This window comes from Mesitornis unicolor, unplaced genomic scaffold (assembly GCF_000695765.1).
Source record: "Mesitornis unicolor isolate BGI_N332 unplaced genomic scaffold, ASM69576v1 scaffold49349, whole genome shotgun sequence".
NCBI classification, from domain to species: Eukaryota; Metazoa; Chordata; class Aves; order Mesitornithiformes; family Mesitornithidae; genus Mesitornis; species Mesitornis unicolor.
This window is the reverse complement of record NW_010208913.1, coordinates 1-15743: the sequence shown is the minus strand read 5'-3', so window position 1 is coordinate 15743 and position 15743 is coordinate 1. Positions and strand designations below refer to the sequence as shown.

Below are 15743 nucleotides of genomic sequence, written 5' to 3'. Positions count from 1 at the left end.
TCTTCTGCCTTTGGCATTTCTTACTTGCAGTTCGCCTCAGGAGTCATAATTAACAGGGCATCCTTTTCAGAAAAGATGCTTGTTTTTTTCCTAAATTATACACATTAGCTTGCAATGGTATTCGCAAATTATAATAAAGGTTAAGAACTGACATATCTCTCTGTTAGAAGCAGAGCTCTAGGTGATTTGGTTTCATTTGCTATGCCTGGCATTTCTAAGCACTATTTGTAGTGATAGTCACAATTTCCAACTGTATCTCTGCTACATAAATTGCACTCATTTCAAAGTGTATATTAGATGTGAGTACAGAAAAATAATCGTACCCTAATCATACCATATCTTTTTCTTTACTTCTATACATGCAAGTAAGCATACACGTCTACATTGGAAAAAGACCACTTAATTGTTTTTATTTGTGGAAGAGATACATCTTTCACTCCACTCTAAGGAGAAGTACCATTTTCTAGTCTGCAGTTTTCTGTTCCGTTCAACTTCCATTATATATGCCCATTTTACAAGCTCCTTATCGTGAGATTAGCAGTCATTAACTCCTGTAATGAAACCAGTGACTGGGAGCAGAATGACGAAAAAACAGTGAGGTTCGGAGCGCGGACTCGGGTTTGGTGCTGGGGACAGCCCTCCCTCAGGGAGACAGTCTCCGCTGGGGGGCAGAGAAGGCGGCTGTGGAGGATTTCCAGCGGAAGGCGAGAAAGTTTATCAGGGCAGCAAGCGAACGGCTACAACCTCCCCCTCACTCCCGGCTACGGAGGCGCTGGCCTACAGCAGGACCGTGGCGGGACGGGGCGGGGCGAGAAAGCGAAGGGAGGGAGGAAGCGGCGGTGGCGCCCCGCTCTGCCCGCCCCTCGGCGCCACTTGGCGGGAAAGGTCAGGCTTTGGCGGGCTTGTCGGACCGGCGGCCGGCGGGGAGTGGGACAGCCGGGTAGCTGCAGCCCACTCCAGCCGGCAGGGAGCCTCCCGGAGCGCATCTCGCCCGCCATGCCTGCCGAGGGAGAGCTGCTGAGCGAGGCGGCCGGCGGCCCAGAGCCCCGCGAGCCGCAGGATCTGCGACAGGTCCCGCACATCCTGCAGCACGGCCACCGTAAGGAGGATCGCACCGGCACCGGCACCATCTCCGTCTTCGGCATGCAGGCGCGGTACAGCCTGAGAGGTCGGCATCTTTGGGACCCTTTTACCTCTGCCCTTCGCGGCTCCGACAGTCGCCGCACTGCACCCAGTCGGGGTGCGGGGAGAGGGGCGCCATCTTCTTCCTCGGGGTAGTCCCGCTCCCGCCTGCTCAGGGCCGGGGCTGCGCCCCGCTGCAGGGGCCTGTGGAGGCATTTAGGTCTGTACCAGCAGCTCCTCCGCCCTCTCCCTGTCCGCCAGGCTGCGGCTGCTCGGACCCCCCCACCCATTTCCCTCGGCCCGGCAGCCAGGCCTGGCCTGTCCCCATAGCTGTCATTTGGTGAAAAAAACGGGTAAGATCTTGAGATAGGCTGTCCTGGTCCTTCCTGCTTTTCAAGCATAGTAGGAAGAGTGGCTTGTGAAGTAGATTTGGCAGTAACTTTGTCTTAAGCCTACACTTTCTGTTGCAGATTCCAACACATCCACCCACCCATCCATCCATCCACTGCACCAATGTCCTCACAGTGAAGTTTTTCAAAGTCCCCATGGTTAATTCATCTTCCCCCTCTGTCCAGGAAAATAAAAGTCAAGTTCTTGTATTCCTTGGTCTGAATATGAGAATTACACATCCTTTCCCAACTCCTTACTTCATATCCAAACCTCCGAATGTCAGATGGTGGCATTACCCACTATGTGGAGAAAAACCTACGTTCAGCCTAACAAATCCCCTCTGAAACTCTCTTTCAGATCAGTTTCCACTGCTAACAACCAAGAAGGTGTTCTGGAAAGGAGTGCTGGAGGAGCTGCTGTGGTTTATCAAGGTTCAGTATCTGAATGTGGCAGTGGCTCTATCAGTAGAGCAAACTGGTGTGGAGTGGATTAAAGAATTTGGGGTAACTGCAGATAGCTGTTCGTATGACAGAAGAAGTGCAACCATCAGATATTTTGACTGCATGGAAGGCCATTATCTTCAAGGCATTCTGTACATTTTAGTGGAGACTGTTGCATTGCTACCAATCAGAAGAGTTTTTCTTCTGTCTCTTTTTAAGAGAAATAGGCTGAAATAGTGAGGGCTTTTGCCGATTTAACTATACCGCACAGTTACAAAGCTTAGTACAGTCTCTTATGTTTGAATAGGAGATAATAATGTGAAGTAGATTGTAGGCAATTTAATGATCTACTTTTTAATGCTGAGATAGCAAGATCTGAACAGAAACAAGCAATGCAGAACCACAGATTAATTAAGACTGATGTAAACAGTAGGCTTTTTAGTAGCAAAAATCTGAGTTGAATAGACAGCTGTAGTTAGAGTATTAAAATTCAGCTGTAGATAATACATTACAGTGTGTGTTCCCTTATATGTCATGACATTGTGCAGGTATGGGAAAGTCTACCTGACCATTTGCTAGATAGCAGGACTCAAATACACATTCATTTTTTTTTAAGTATCTTTTTTTTTCAAATATAAAAAGACTGGATACTCCCCAGAGCAGAACACTTTCTATGTTGGATTTTTGAGTGTGCTGATTTGGACATGTTGCAGAACTCTGTGAGATTTCTCTGGGTCATTTTGTCATATTTGTCATTTTAACAAAAGGGATTTTAAGACCTTAAGCTCATTATAGGTGGCTTAGCAAAGACAGTGTCTAGGCTGGAAAATTTTTGTTTGCCTATTTTTATCCATCTGTAAAATAAAATCTTGTTCTCTCCAAATATGTGTATGAAGTAATATACTGCAGTTGACCTTGAGACTGTACTGTTTGTGTATTCACAAAGTTAGAAGAATCCTGAGTTAAATAACATCTGTATGGCACTTCAGACTTCGTCCTAGTACACTCGTAAGTTTTACTGTGTCCATGTGCAAGAACTTCATCCAGTCCATTAATTGGATTGTTCATCTTCTACAAATGGAGGAATACTGTAGACTAGCAAAGCCTAATGGAGCTATTTCAAATCATGTCTTCTGTACTGGGATTAGGATGTAGACTTATTGCTGTCTGTGTTTTGTAGGGTTCTACGAATGCAAAAGAGCTCTCTGCAAAGGGTGTGAAGATTTGGGATGCTAATGGATCACGTGAGTTCCTGGATAAGCAAGGTTTCAGCACCAGAGAGGAGGGAGATCTGGGACCAGTTTATGGTTTCCAGTGGAGGCACTTTGGAGCAGAATACAAAGATATGCACACAGGTAATCACATGCAAATGCAATCTTGAGTGCTTGTTGAGGCGACTGTGACACCTCACTTCCAGAATACCAATGCAGGCTCCTAATTCCCATGATACAGTTGTGCTGGCAAGAAGTGATGTTAGTGCACTACACTCATTGGAGGCTGTGGAAGAGAAAGATTTTTCCATTCTGCAGCTGAAACAAAGTAAGATATCTGTAGCTGATGGTACTGCAGACAGAATAGCTGTAACAATTTATGATGTGATGCAGTATCTGTTGGTGTTATTTTCAGTGGATCTGGTTCATTAAACTTTCCCTGAAGTGTCTTGATTGCTCTCTTCTAAGTCTCTGAAGGAGAGGATGTACAAAATGTTTAGAGGATTGCAATTAAAAAAAATAAAAGTCGTAAAAGATAGTCCCTGTGTGGATGGTGTGATTTTTTAATTTTTTTTTTTAGTTCATAATTATAGCATGGTTAATTATGTTTTTTTCAGCTCACATTAGTTACAGATATTAGACTTAGTATTGGCATGTTGACTGCTGGTACAATACAGTTTTACACTAACACAAATGATGCAAATTGTGAACTGGCACGTCTAAAAAGTTACTGAAATGTTTCAGCATTCCTGAACTTAAAATGTCTGAGGCATAGCATAACTTGGGAAAAACTGAACAAGATAAATTCCCATGGATTTCCTTAAAGTGCATTACTAATGGATAGGTAATTAGCTTCAGGATCTAACATAACCATTTGAAAAGGCTGGCCCAGTATCACTGGCAGAAGAATGCCCTGAGATGCTAATTACATATTACTACCTTGTTTGCCAGCTTGAGTCTTCCTATAACTATAATTTGGTGTTGCTTTCCAATAAGAGTTATTAGAAAAAATTAGTTACCAGCCATGCTGATTCACTGGCATGAGTCAGAACAATGAGTAACAGCTAATGGCTCTTTTATTCTGGAATAGTTTCTAATGTTCAGTTAATTCCAGTGAATTTTCTTATATAACTGGTATTGAGCCTAAAATTCATCCTGTGAGCGTCATTGGGTGAAGTGTAATATCCTGTGCTATACATGATTAAAGTTCCCTTCTGCTCTGGAAATTTAGTTTTCATACATGCCCTTATGAGTGCTAGATGGATGCATTTATTCATCTGTCAAAAACTTTCTCCTTTTGAGTGTGCAAAGATGCCGGTGCTCCATGTTACTGGTCTGGGCATAATTTATTTATTTTTTTTTAAAGAAGGGGCACTGTAATATGCAAGTTTAACATCTAGAAAGGCATCTTCATCCAGAAATGCAATCGGCAGATTAGTTTAAATACTATAAATAATTAGGTGGTAATATCTTGCCCATTCCAGTGCAGCTTTTGTCTCGTTTAGGTAACAAGTCATCATGAATGACAAAGTAGCATGCTTTGTCCAGCTAATTTTTTTGTGTTGCAGCTTTTGTTTCCTGGGATGTAGTGTTTGTGCAGACTTCTTATTTGGTCTAAAAAATTGTCTAGTTGTTGAGTCTTGGAATAAAGTGTTCTAAATTGAAATGGTCCTATTTCAGTGGGTACTAAAGGTACTCGAAGCAAAAGGATGGGGGGATATATGAAAATACTATCGTGAGAATTTTGTAAGTCTTAGAGCACCCTAAGGAAAACAGAGAATATCCTGCATTTGGAGGGTGCCACCTGATAAGTTTAATCACTTTCAAAGTTACAGTAAAGTCTTTGGAGGTGGTTATTTGGGTATCACTTTTCAGTGGGATGTGTGTGGGCTGGGCTTTACAATAATACTGTGACTTGAATCTATCTGGCTGAGATCTTATTTGGTATCTTTCTTCAGATTACTCCAACCAAGGAGTTGATCAGTTGCAAAAAGTGATCGAAACGATCAAAACCAATCCAGATGACAGAAGAATCATTATGTGTGCTTGGAATCCCAAAGGTATGGAACAGCAGACTTTAAGTGAATGCAGTTGCACGCTATCTTGCTGTATGCTAAACTATGTTTTAATCCTGCAGCAATGGTCAGTTCCATTTGGTGTCCTTGCTTATTCTTTATAAAACTACCAGGAATGCAGTAAAAAATGGCCAGGGGTTCTAAGCTTGGTTTTCTTTTTGCTTCTCGTGTTCAGATCTCAAAAATTTTGAACCATTACTTCAAAGTTTTTTCTCTCCAGGTTGAAGTGAGGCATGTAACTGGCTACCAGTGTCTTTGACATATGGTCTCTGTTCAGCAGCAATTCTTACTTTAAAAAGGTGTAAAAAACCCAAACAAACAAGTATACCAAAGCAGTATGTCTGGTTTTTAGCCATATAATAAATTGTAAACTTGCAAAAAAACTTAAAACCACAGAACAAAGGTATTATTTTTGTTGTAATATTCTCCTTGAACATAGATTGTCTAGATCTCTGTTCACTCTGTAGGGCTACTTCTAAAGAGGAGCTAGTGCCAGAGACTAGCTGGTTTTGGTTTCAGCAGCAGGATATCTGTGCAGAAAAAAAATCACCACTCCTGTCTCTGAAAGGGGATGCCACAAGTCAAACGTTCTCACATATCAGGAGATACCTGGTTAAAGTTTTCTTACCTACATATAATTACACTGTCTGCACTTTTAAGTGTAGATAAACACTCAAAAGATACTCTGTTTTCTGATTATTATTTTTTTATTGATAATTTCTTTTATATCTCAACAAGCAGCAAAGGCAGATTGCAATGAGAAGAGAATAAGATGGAGCAGTTGGAGGTCGCTTTAGGGTATATGCTTAATTTTACTCTTAATATCTCCTTTAGGGAAATTGACTGTCTCACTGAGGTGAGTAAAACTAAACTGCTGTGCAGCATTATGGCATAAATCTGTTCTGTGGAATATCTGTTTATGACTTTTCTGGTCATACAGCCCAAGAGACAGCTTGCCATGACCCACACTTAATTGCTTAGGCAGCAGGTGCTTTTAAACGAGAAAAAGCAGCAGAATCATACTGCAGTGGGATTTTTGCTCTCTACTATATCTCAAGTAATGCTTGTTCATGTTTTGCATCTTCTACATTTATAGTGTACTAATGGTGTTATGTTTTTTTTCCCCTCCTTCCTGTACTGCAATTCCTAGATATTTCTCTGATGGCTTTGCCTCCATGCCACGCGCTTTGCCAGTTCTATGTTCAAAACGGTGAACTGTCTTGCCAACTCTATCAGAGGTCTGGAGATATGGGACTAGGAGTGCCTTTCAATATTGCCAGCTATTCACTGCTCACATACATGATTGCCCATGTCACAGGGCTGAAGGTAGGCTATTTAATAATTTTACTAGATTTAGACTAGATATTAGGAAGAAATTCTTCACTATGAGGGTGGTGAGACGCTGGCACAGGTTGCCCAGGGAAGTTGCAGATGCCCCCTCCCTGGAAGTGTTCAAGGCCAGGTTGGACGGGGCTTTGGGCAACCTGGTCTGGTGGGAGGATAAGATTCTTCATGTCATGTCCAAAAAAAAAACAACTGGAATGAACATATTGTTTAAAGTCTTGCTGAAATCTGTGAAAGAAAGGGCCCCATGATTTCAATGTCAGTTGTTTCTGGTCTTTATGGGCAGTTAGCATCAGCAATGTAAGAATTCTTAAATTCAGGTCAAACAGACAAAAGATCTTCCAGGTTTTTTAACTGAATGTGTCAAAGCTGACCTATTCCACTTAGAAATCTGAACTGAGCACTTGTCCTCATGGGTTAATAACATACAAGTGATTAAATTTTGTAGCATGTGTTTTTTATTGAAAACAAATAGTGGCTCAGCAGTTGCTGTCAAGGTTCCAATTTGGATATTCTGCCCACCTAACTTCCAGCTATCATTTTAGTTGGGTATTTTTTTCATTTCCTACTGCAGATGATTATGCACAGTGATAGTATGTGCTCAAATAGCTACTGCCCCAATTTCAGAGCAGTATTTTGTAATTTGGCAGAGTAATTTAAATGCACCACAACCTTGTACAAATGAATCCCCCTTTTCTTTAGAGCATGTAAAAAATTATAGTAGCAAGGCCATTTGGGCCTGATCCTCCTGCTACAAGCAACATGAAGGGAAACTTAAAATAGGAAAGTAGGAAAGAATAGGACTTCATAGCGATTGCAGACACGCTTTAGAAATTAGGCCAAGATACTTGAAAAACTGAAGTTTAATGGTAAGTCCGTAAAGCAGCTGTTGCCTCTTAGACACTTGTTCTCATGCTGTTTTTTAGCATGATATATCTGATCTGCATTGGTCAGAGGCCACTAAAATAGCTGGTAAAACTTAACCAAAGTTAAATTAGATCGCTCAGGGGCTGCTAAGTTACAGAACTTACAAGCTTGCAAAGCCCATCTGGATGCTTCATAAGTGCTTTGGGCTTTAGCCTCTGACTGACATCTCTACTGCCACAAACTACATAGTTTAGTAGTGGCTAAGACAACTAGTTTGAAACCAGTTTTGGCAACTCCTACTTACTAGAAGTGGAGTGGGAAAGCTGAATGTCAGTCTGTTTCCGTCTTGGTGAACAGATCAGTAGTGCTCCATTCATTCACCATAGCTGTTATCCCAGTAGTATTTCAAAGGTAATTTTTTTTTGTAAGCTAGTGGAAATTTCATTATATTTTTTATTAATTATGCATTAGTCTGGGAAGACAGTGTCCTTCGACGCTTGCAAGGATGTCTGGATAATCCAATCCAGTACAGAAGCTGCAATTCCACACTATTGGAAGATGCTAAGAATCAATACTGTAAGCATTGTAATGCTTTGCTTTCTTGAAACCTGACTATTTCAAAACCACATGTATCTTCCTTTCCTTTTCAGCCTGGGGAGTTCATACACACATTAGGAGATGCTCACATATATCTGAATCATGTGGAACCTCTAAAAGTTCAAGTAAGTACTTTATATTCTTGTATCCTTTTATCTTCCACAGTGCTTATCCAATACAAAGTTATCTTGGTATTATAAATATCCTTTTGAAAATATTAATTTGTGTGGCTTTTCTTTTCATTTCTGCCCTAATAATTGTAGTACCTTAACCTCTGTTCAACTTGGGTCGCAAGAGGAAATACAATACAAAGAAGATTGTGATGCGCATCAGCGTACTATTCTGGGACCAAGTTAGAGATCCAGAATCTGTACCACTACTTTTGACTTCATAATTACAAAACCTTAAAAAAACATTCTGCCTAATACAAATAAACACAAAATAAAATGTCTTTAGAGTACATCAGAAAAGGATAACTTATCAATTCACAGAGGTAAACAGTATTACTATTTGACTGAATAAGCCTGTATTTTCTTCAGGAAGTAATCTGCTGCAGAAGGAGTGAATCAGAGTTTTATTTGATTCGGCTTATCTTCAACTGAATTTCCTCACCATTTATATGGTTCAAAACCATCCGGAGAACTAGTTATTGGTTCAGCCTCAAATGTTCCTGTGAGAAACTGCAGCATATTTGATGCGCATCTGAGTCAGAATTTCCAATTTAGTTTCCTCTGGAAGGAATCTAATCTGAAGCCACCGGAATTGCTTTGCAAACTGAAAATGTTTGTTGTGCGTTTGGATGATAACCTAACTGCATTATTTTTTGTTAGTTTTGAGTAATCTTCATGGGGAGGGGGGAATCTACGTAGTGTAATCTGAATTGAGATTCATGAGATCTGACTTACAACACAAAATCTCTGCCTTCAAGTATTAGCTTTATACACAAGCTTGCCTTTATTTCAGCTTCAGAGGGAGCCAAGACCTTTCCCCAAACTCAGAATTCTTCGTAAGGTTGAAGACATCAGTGACTTCAAGGCAGAAGACTTTCAGATTGAAGATTATAATCCTCATCCACCTATTAAAATGGAGATGGCTGTTTAATGCTATAAACCAGCTTCTATTAATGGGAAAATGTACCTAAGCTACTTAGTTTTTTCTGTACTTAAAGTGGTGAGGGTTTTATATACTTAAAAAGATACAAACTTTATTACTGAAAAAGAAACATACTAGTAGACCAGTCCTGCCTTCTGTACTGAACTGTAGTTATACAGAACAGATTAGCCCAGTTTTAAGTTGTGAGATAGTTTCCTATGTGTTGTTTCTGTTACCGGTGGCCACTTCTGTTACCACTCAGTTACTGTGTGTGAGTAGCACCAGCTCACATGCTTTATTTAGTACTGAAAAGAACTTCTGTGTACGATAAAGGATTCCTTCAAGGTTGTAGAAGCCTTTAAATAGGTTCTAAAGAGTGTATGTTTAATAAAGCTTTTGGAAGGGATGATACATATTTAATTTTGGTGTGTTTGTTTATAGATAGTAGCAAATAAGAGTTGGAAAGCAAAAGTAAATTCTGTTTTACTTTACGATCTTGAAGGGAGAGATCTAACAAGGTGAAACAAACTCAAACTTCCCATGGTCTTCATAGATATATTTTTATCAATAGTCTTTTAATTAGGCTGACTTGGTGAGTTTGCCACCATAGTGACTGGCATCTGTGAAGTGTCTGAAAACAGGATACAGCCTAGGTTTCAAGTACCTTTATCAAAACCACAAACTGTTCACTTTCACCTGCTTGAAGTTTAATCCACAATTCTAACTTCCCCTTGTAGCCCGCAGGTAGGTGGGCTTGTAGGGTAACAAGACAAATGCACCACCATGTAGCAACATCTTTTTTAAAACAAAAATAAAGAGCAATCTACATAGTCACTTGCTACTGGAGTATTTTATATAACACATGCTTTCAAGGCTTTCAGATACCATCTTATAATCAAATATTATCAAATGTGGGCCTAATTCACAGAGACCCCAGGTCCATACTAGAGATAAACCCAGTACTAATGACCTGTTGGAGAGCAGCGTAGGGGAAAGGGACCTGGGGGTCCTGGTGGACAGCATATAAAAACTTGTGCAGTGTCCCTTCTGTGTGTCTCAATAAATCCAAATTATTTTAATTGCTCCGTTTAAATGAGAGATCATATAAGAATTTGAATGAACTGAAGTTCAAGGATATTGCCAGTGTTAAAAACCATCAGCTTATATTTGTTATGTTAGGAGCACTACACCTGACACAGTAAACTAAGGTACACTGAAGAAAAAAAAATCACTGCATGCCAAAGAGCATAGCTGTACTGGGATGAGTTTGGAAATTACTGATGCTTAACTGGATGTGAAAGTGAAGCGAAAATGCCAAGTGAAAATGGCTTTTCCACGCCAGGACAAGGATGGGCTCAACCTACGCACAGGTGGCCGACTTTGTAGTGAAACCATTGTGTAATGCTCACACGAACTGATGGGGCAGCTCTGCCAAATAAGTGCCTCACAGGTTGCCTCAGAATTTTCTTATGCTCCTGTAGGAGCCAACTCAACCCCTTCTGGTCACCCAACCATGTCCCCAGGCAGGGACTTGGGGTGTGGTGGGGACTGGACTGTCTTGGCTCCATTTCAACATGCTCAGGGCTGCATAGCTTTGGGATGTGCTTGCCTATGTGAATGAGCAGTTATTCCCATTTTGAGACAGCTGAGGTGAATATAGCAGTGATTCTTCTGAAGGAAATCACTCCTCCTCCTGGAGACCAGTCCAGCCAGAGGAGAGATGGCCTTCTAGACAAGATAGGTTTGGATAAGAATCAGGATGCAACTTCTGGCCGTGCTACTGATTTCTGTCTGGGCTTGGCTAGGTAGTTCAGTCAGTTCAGGCCTCACATTAATTTCCCATGTTTGTAGAACAAAAAGTAGTATTCCCCTTATTCACAGTGGAATTCTGTGGATAAATACTTTAAATGCTTATGTGGTTCTCAGATGTTATGGTGAAAAGAAGAAAAAGGTTATACAAACCATTTAAGTAAAACCAGTATTCAGGGCTGGCCTCTACTTTGTAAAGCAAGTCTATACTAATGAGTATAAACCCATCCTAATAGATGTTCATTATAAAACACACCCCTCCCCAAATTAAGTGTTCTATCTACTGATAGACACCAGCTGAGAGCAAGCAGCTCAATGAAATATGTTGGCAGCAGGGCTTGGCATGAGAAACTGGCACTAGAGGGACTGTGGTGATGCAGTCACTGTTGTCTCCAGTTGCTGCAGAGAACGAAGAATTTGTTAATTTGCGTTGTTTGGCTCTGTAAGGTCTGATGGCAAGGCTTGGCAAATAGATGGGTGTAATAAAAAAAAACACAATTTACTTTAGGCTAGAGACTGGTATTTTACAAGGTACCAGCCTGTCTACTGACACCTCACTATATATTATATATCTGGGAATTAGTTCTAGACTCTGGACTCATTAAAAATACTTAATGTGAAAAGGATTTAAAAATAGCTGAAGACAGTTACTTACTACTAAAGCTAGGAAGGAGTTTCTTTAAGGGAAAGGAAAGGTTACAACCTTATAATATAGCTGCAATATATGCAAAAATGTTACAGAACAATTTCATCCAAAGAAGGCCTGGACCACTGGGTGCCCTGACAGGCCCTGGTGAGACTCATCTGGGGCACACACCTCCGCCCCTGGGAGCAGCTGTCCCCTGTGGCACCATGACAGTTGTCTCAAGCCCTAAGCCAGCATCACAGAGCCTGGCCTTGGCTGGGCAAGGCCTTGCCCTACCAACCCTTCTGTAGGCCTGGCTCTGGACTCTGACTCCCCCACAGCACTGGACCCTGCCTAAACCCAAGCTTCTGAGTGAGCTTCTCACAAGGGAGGCTTCGAGGGTTTTCAGGGGCCATTTGAGAATCCCCACTTTGTGCTTACCCCCATAAGCCTGCCAAGCCTTTGGGGCTACTCAGGTTCTGCCTGAGCCCCCCCATCTGGCTCCATTACACCCCCCACCACGTCCCTTTCCCATTTCCCTGCCCCTGCCCTGGCTCTGTGTCCCCTAAAATGCCCCTAGCACACCACAGCAATTAAATCACTCTTGGGCAAGTCCTGGCTGAGCCCAGATCTCTGTCAGGTGGGAGGAAACATCTCTGGTGGAGAAGCTGCCATCTGGGTGCTGAGGGCAGGAGTGGCCTTGCTGGCCCTGACCAGCCTCACTGGAGCTCTCCCACCCCTCATGCCTGCCCTCAAGCTCCATCTCAGCTCAGACAGTAGTCCTCAGTCCCTGCCTGAGCTACTTCCAGGTGTGACCATCTGCCATGACATTGCAGCTGTGCCAAGCTAGGGACCTCACACATCTGGACTGTGACCTACAGCCTGACCTGGGTCCAACTTCATGACCAGGGACTGGCTGGCAGTCACTGGGCTGTGTCTGACCATGGCCCTTGTCACTGGCCCTGGCCCTGCCCCCAGAGCTGTCTTCTTACCATGACCTGGTCTGGCAACCTGGACTCTCAGTTGTCCCTGGCTGCCACCCCCAGACTTGCCCTGCCAGCCATGCTACTGGCTCCTGGCTCCCCAGCGCTCCCTGCACCCCTGACAGTGCCCCTGGTGCCACTGAGAGAATGAACTACAACGTGCTAACAGCACAGTTTTATAGGATTTTGATCTTTATGGTTGCGTTGGTGTACCAAAAAGAGAGTTGATACAAGAAATGGAGCCAGGAACCTCTCCAATCTAAAAATCCACTCCAAAAATCCACTCCTTCATGTAGCCACTGCAAGGTCATATTTGCACTTGATGCTTAAGCACCAAAGGCATAGAGGAAAATGGGAGCTGTGCTAATTATATTTGGTCTACAGGGGGTATCAGCTTCAGCAGCCTTGGAGCTCTGTACAGACTGTGTTGTCCAGCATACATTGTTCTGCACTAATGTTGTCCAAGTTGTCTCACAGAGCTGCAGTGTGCTCCACGGAGCAGAATGGACTTACTCTTTGTGCCTTGCTTCTCAGCCTTTCATATGAGCAATCATGGGTACATTCTTCCATATTTCTTCTCACTGATGTGAGAACATGAAACTTTAGCAGTTACTATGATGATGATGATGATGATGATGATGATGATGATGATGTTGATATATTTCCAGGTTGTTCATAGCAGTCATGTGTGGGAAGAATGAACCAGGGAGATAAAGTGAAGGGAGGCAGACTTGGTAGGGAATAGCAGAGATATATACCAAGTAAATTTCAGCTGTAGTATTTAACTTTAATGAGAAATGCAAAGGAATTTTGGCACTAGCTCCAAATGTTATGCAGTAGTTGCATGAAACAATTAGTGATTGGGAAAAAGCCTGAAGGTCTTACACATATTCTCACATGTTCTCTGGTTACCACACCAATTCCTAGCAGTGCTAAGGCCTGCAAGGAAATAACAAACGTTCAATACTTGCTTCTGTTTTTTTAATTCTCAACAGAGTTACTCAGTAGCATAAAGGATGGAATAACAGTTGATTCAGCATACTGTTTTCTACTCATTTTATAGAAAAAGTAACACATGTTATAAAACTTTTTATTGATTTTTTTTCTGCTTTGCTCCACCAGCAATGTAAAGAATTATATACACCAGCGTGTGTGGAGCAGTAAAGAAATACACATACTGTACATCTGGGGTTTTAACAGTGCTGCTAAGTATAGTGTGTTGGGAGCACAAATTTTGAACTGAACTTTCAATTTCACTGTAAACCACACATTTTTTTTAAAAAGTCCATTCACATTTCCTATTAAATGTTGGCTGCCTTCCTCATGCAGGCATTACAGTTCTTTTACATTTTTTTTTTTTTAGAAACAAACTATTTCTTTAAACTTAAGGGAATACAGGTGCAGAATGTGTGTCAAGGTCCTGTAGCAAATACATTTGATGGTACTCTGAATAACTAGTTCAAACTGAACTCCAAATATGTGAAGGAACAGTATCAACATTACACTAAAGTACTGACTGGAGTCACTGTATCATTACTGAAATAAAAAAATTGACTCTCCAGCCTTTGAAATGGTTGCATGTCCCATCTGGACATGCGTATCCTCATCTGGAAAGTTGGTTTCTTAATCCACAAGGGTTTAAACTCAGCTGGTTTAGTGACCCACTCTATTGCTTCCTTTATTTCCCATTGTTGGTTTGCATCCAGCATCTGGGGATAAGGAAAATAAGTATCAAATACACTGAAGGATTCTATTGACTTTTTTATTTCAAACTCTGATTAAAAGACCTGCAAAATTGATAAGAGTAGAAATTCAGGAAGCAGAAAGAAAATGAAAAGCTGGAGTTGCCGTTCTGTCCGTATTGTACTTTTGGCAACTTATGCTGAGCTGCAGTGACTATAGCAATACCCAGACTAGGTTTGAACCAAGTAGATCAGGAGCCATAGGAAGTAGAGCAGAGTCTTCTCTGGGAATTAGTATGTCTTGGCACCATATAGTTCAGTAAATCACCCTAAAGTATGGACATGGCTACCCAAAATGTTCAGCAGAAAAGCTTCTTGGCAAAAAAATCCAGTACTTTAAATAAGATGAGTTTCTCAAGCAGCACTTCTCTCCCACAAAAGGGAGATTTTTTTTCTCCCTATAAAAAGTGAAAGATCTGAAAATGACACCAGTTTGTCTCAGCTCTTCAGGTCCTTGCCATCATGTATTCACAGAGTTGCTGGTTGGGCATTTCATGATACATGGCATTGCATGAAAGCTCGCTGCTGCACTGCTTCACCCAGAGTACGTCGACAGCTGTGGTGTATCAGGGAACACATGTGGCGAAGAATCTAACCCATAGCAGCTAAAGGAGTAACATTTCCAAATCAAAATATGTGGCTGCCATCTGATTATTCCTTTTCATTAAAATATTTCAGTTTGGAAAAGCTTCTTTTGCAGTTTATCTTTTGACCAAGCATCAACGAAAACATATTAACAGGCTCTCATCTGGAAGCCTCCCTGGATATTAAAGGCACTTTAAACCTTCTAGAAGACAATCCTGGAAGTGGGGTTCCCCCACAGACTGGAATGGAAATTCTGGCACAGAAATACAGGATAAAATTCTTAGTATTACCTCTACTTTGGTCATGTCCAATACTGCTTTTTGTTGATATATATCAACATTTGTTGCCATCATTATTCAATCTGAATAAGGAAGAAAAAAATATTTGTCAAGAAGAAATGTATATAATGCGAAATATTTCATCTAATGGTTTTAAATAGAAAATAACAGAGTATCGTAGTAAAAAGTGATATTCACCATTATTTCATCTGAGCCAATTATTCGTTGTATAAACCTGCATCTGAAAATATCCTGCAGATCTGCACCTTTACATCGAACCTAGGGGCATATGTGGAACAAGATATAGATCATTTCTGAATTATTAATGCAGCGGTAAACTGGAATCCATAAACTAGAATTTACAATTTCAGCATCGCTGTCTTACAGAAAGAACTTTCTTATTACTTCTCTTCCCTTGTGAGTAAGCTTCATCGTACTCTGAAAAAAACCCCAGCCATTTTTTTGGTAAATCAATGGCAACACGTTTATCTCCATTTGCGATCATCCCTCAGCTTTGCCTTAGCATTAGTCTTTTCCTGCAATGCAGCATTATGGATGGATGATGGCAGAGCAGTGGCTGTGG

At 41.4% G+C, this 15743-nt stretch overlaps 1 protein-coding gene across 1 annotated transcript; it reads left to right on the top strand.

Annotated features, from left to right (window-relative positions):
* Nucleotides 1-924: 924 nt before the first annotated feature.
* On the top strand, nucleotides 925-9272 carry TYMS (thymidylate synthetase). The gene is made up of 7 exons (XM_010192675.1): nucleotides 925-1168; nucleotides 1870-1943; nucleotides 3133-3307; nucleotides 5122-5223; nucleotides 6389-6564; nucleotides 8100-8171; nucleotides 9010-9272. The coding sequence occupies exons 1-7, from the start codon at nucleotides 997-999 to the stop codon at nucleotides 9145-9147; spliced, it is 909 nt and encodes a 302-aa protein (XP_010190977.1). The 5' UTR covers nucleotides 925-996; the 3' UTR covers nucleotides 9148-9272.
* The last annotated feature ends 6471 nt before the right edge of the window (nucleotides 9273-15743 follow it).